Consider the following 3772-nt stretch of genomic DNA (forward strand, 5'->3'; position numbering starts at 1 on the left):
TTCTTGTCATAAAAGATACTAAATAATATGTTTCATGTGAGTTCCACTATTGAATCACATACGATTTTGGTGTAAAGAAGATCATCGGATAGGGTGTCGTAAACCCGTTGAAATAATATGATCAATAACTTGATGAACTCGAGCATAGATTTTGAAGAATTCAAATAATGTGTTATACTGACCATTTTCAATGCTTTAAGGTAATTTTGATGAAAATGGTGATGTTTGAGATGGGGAATGTGGGGTGGATAGGAGAGGAAATAATTTTCATGGTGATAGATTCAATAGAAGAGGCGGAACTTTTGGTAGGAGCAAAAGAGGAGGAGTTGTTGTTGTCGGCCATGATGAGGGGGGAGATTGGAGGTGCTGTTAGGGTAGGTTTTGGATCAGTACCTAATGCTCTAATACAATGTAAGTATAATAGGTTTTACCATTTCCATTCATTTTTGCTTTGTTATATACAATAAAAGTTTTTATAATAATTTCTTATACAACAATGACTAATCAATTACAACCATTACTAAAATAAATATATAGATATGCACATAATCAATTATAATAAGGAATAATCAATTACAATCATCGATTTTTTTATAGAGATATGTACATAGTAGTTTAATAGAGACATTTGAAAATGAAACGTTCTTTGAAGATGAGGCACCTTTGAGTTTGTGATTGTCTTTGTACGAGAAGAATTTTTAGACTCATGTAGGTTTAGATTTTCCTCCATAGATTTATCCAACTATCAATCAATTATAGCTTTTTTAGAGGGTGGTGCATCTAAATTAAAGACATTGTTTTCTTTGTACAAGAATAGGCACCTAACTGAAGACATGGTTTAGGCATTTGTAACTGAAACGCTCTTTGTAGATGAGCAACCTTTGAAGTTGCTATTATCTTTATACAATAAGATATTTTAGACTCATGTAGGTTTAGATTTTCCTCCATAGGGTTATCTAAATTTCCTAAAATTAAGGGTTTCGTAGAGGGTTGGGCGTCTAAATTAAAGACGTGCTTTTCCAAATCAATATCGAGAGGCTTAACCTATTTTGGATTCTTAGCAACATAGATTTTCTTGTTGTTTGTTAATATTGGTTTAGGTCTCAAATTCCAACCATTCTTCTATAGTTGCCCATATTATGGCCAATGATTTTACAATGGCTGCAAAAATCCGGTAAGCTTTTGTAAACTATATCCACAAAAAATGAAAAACCATTTCTTTCAAGAAGAATGTTGTGTTTAGTTCTACCAGTCATGTCAATAGTAATTAGTAAATGAGCAAAGTGGCCAAACAACCGATCGAACATAGATTCATTGACAGCGTTATCCATACAAACTGGAGTACCTAAACAAATTTTAATAGAAAAAGTATTTTAGGACACAAATATTCTTGGGACAAACCAGAGATTTTGATCCAGACTTGGGCTGGTGATTATTGAACAATAGGATTAAAATTCCTACTCCAAGCAAAGAGTTTGAGCAGATAAGGTTGAGATTTCGAGAAGCCTATGGTCTTCTACTATGGAAAAAGTAGGAATGGAAATGAATCAAACCAACTCGAAAATAGTTCTAGACTCGATTCGATAATTAATTCGTTGGACTTGGTTCATGAACCAAATGAGTCGAACTTGAGCTCAAAACTAAATTCGTAAAATAAATGAGCTGAACTTGAGCTATGTATAGTTCAACTCGTTAGGTTCATGAATCGACTCGGTTATATATATATATATATATATATATATATATATATATATATATATATATATATATATATATATATATATAATATTTTTAAATATGCTCATTTATTAGTATTGCATTTTCCAAAAGCAAAACCTTTAGTATTCCTTTTTAGATTTTAGGTTTTAGAGAACTTCCTTCATCCTTCATATTACGTATTTTCAGTCTTTGTTCTCTATTCTGAAGAAAAAAACTTTAACTCTTTCTTCCAGATTCAATAATTTTTTTCAATAGAGGTAAATATTATTATTCTCATCATCTGATTGTTTTAGTAGCTTTGTCATTTTTTACTGTGTTCTGAATATGAATATGTTCTTCCAGTATATAATGAACTATAACTCTGTTATGAGGATTTTATTTATTTTCTTTGTTTTGTATATGTTCTTTCTGAATCTATTTTTCTTGGTTTGAACTAAATATATAACTCTGTTATGAGAATTTTTTTATTATGTTCTATTTAAAAAATTTAATGATTTTTTTAATAAACTTGTGGTTTTATTTATTTTTCTATTGTAGATGTCATACAGTACCTCACTTGAATCATTAGGAGATTCACAATCACCACCAAAAGATGGAGAAGAGTGTTTAAATGTATTGAATCCTATCATTGATTTAAATGCAAATACTAATGAAGAACCACTAACAAATGAATCAACACCGACAAATGAAGTTGTGAATGAAGAAAATGTTGAGAGCAGTGACGTTGTTATTCAAAAGTCCAAGAGGAAGAAAACTTCTCTAGTTTGGGATCACTTCAAAAAAGTGGAATTAAAGAATGGAAAAAAATGGCAATGTATACACTGTAAAAACAATTATTCTGTTGTTGCTAGTGGATCAACCAGTCATTTGATGAGGCATTTAAAACAAACATGTCATGTTTACAAGAAGCTAGTAGCACAACAAAAAAAATTAAACTTTCAGCCAGCAAAAAGCAAGATTGATGAGAAGCTTTCTGGACCACTACTAATGAATTCAGGAGGTAAATATGACCATGAAAGACAACGAGAAGTCACCGCACATTGGATTATGATGCATGAACATGCATTTAGTATTGTTGAGGAAGAAGGTTTTCATTTTATGATGAAGTGTTCTAATATTTCATATGAGAAAATTAGTCGGAAGACATTGAAGAATGATTGTATTGTTGTTTATGAAGCTGAAAGAAAAAAGTTGAAGTCTACTTTAAGGACAGTAAATAAGATTTGTTTGACCACTGATTTATGGAAGTCACAAAATCAGAAGATAGAATACATGGTGTTAACTGGTCATTTCATTGATGCTGACTGGGTTTTGCAGAAACGCATTCTTAGTTTTGTTCATGTTCCTCCTCCTCAGCGTGGTGTTGATATTGCTGATGCTATCTTCAAATGTCTTAAAGATTGAGGTATTGAAAATAAAATATTTAGTGTTTCAGTGGATAATGCACATTACAACGATAGATATTTGAAAGAGTTAAAAGTTCTGATTTTTAAGGCACCGGAAATTAGTGTTAGATGGAAAGTTATTTCATGTGCGTTGTTGTGCGCATATACTAAATTTGCTTGTTCAAGATGGTATTGGGAAAATAGCAAAAATAGTTGAAGACGTGCGTGAAAGTGTGAAGTTCATCAATCAGTCTGAAGCAAGGTTACAAACATTCTCACAAATAGTTCAACAACTAAAGCTTGGTGGTAAAAAATTAATTCTTGATTGCCCTACTCGTTGGAACTCCACCTATCAAATGTTGTGAGTTGCAATGCAGTTCAAAGAAGTCTTCCCTCGTTTTCAAGATCGAGAACCAAGCTATACAACTCTTCCAGATGATGATGATTGGGAAAAGGTTGAAAAAGTTTCCAAGTTTCTAGAGGTATTTAATGTTGTTACAAATATTATTTCAGGTAGTGAATATCCAACTGCTAACTTACATCTTGCTGAGGTATTTCGAATCAAACTAGTTTTAGATCAAGCTATCCAAGATGAATCTGATTTTATGAAAGAAATGGCAAAAGCGATGAAGGGTGAATATCCAACTGCTAACTTACATCTTGTTATG

The 3772-nt window shown here is 31.7% G+C and overlaps 1 protein-coding gene across 1 annotated transcript; it reads left to right on the forward strand.

Annotated features, from left to right (window-relative positions):
- Positions 1-215: 215 nt before the first annotated feature.
- Positions 216-3123, forward strand: LOC127136558 (zinc finger BED domain-containing protein RICESLEEPER 4). Its single transcript, XM_051063104.1, has 2 exons — positions 216-374; positions 2257-3123. The coding sequence occupies exons 1-2, from the start codon at positions 216-218 to the stop codon at positions 3121-3123; spliced, it is 1026 nt and encodes a 341-aa protein (XP_050919061.1).
- Positions 3124-3772: the final 649 nt, after the last annotated feature.

This window comes from Lathyrus oleraceus, chromosome 4, assembly GCF_024323335.1.
Source record: "Lathyrus oleraceus cultivar Zhongwan6 chromosome 4, CAAS_Psat_ZW6_1.0, whole genome shotgun sequence".
NCBI lineage: Eukaryota > Viridiplantae > Streptophyta > Magnoliopsida > Fabales > Fabaceae > Lathyrus > Lathyrus oleraceus.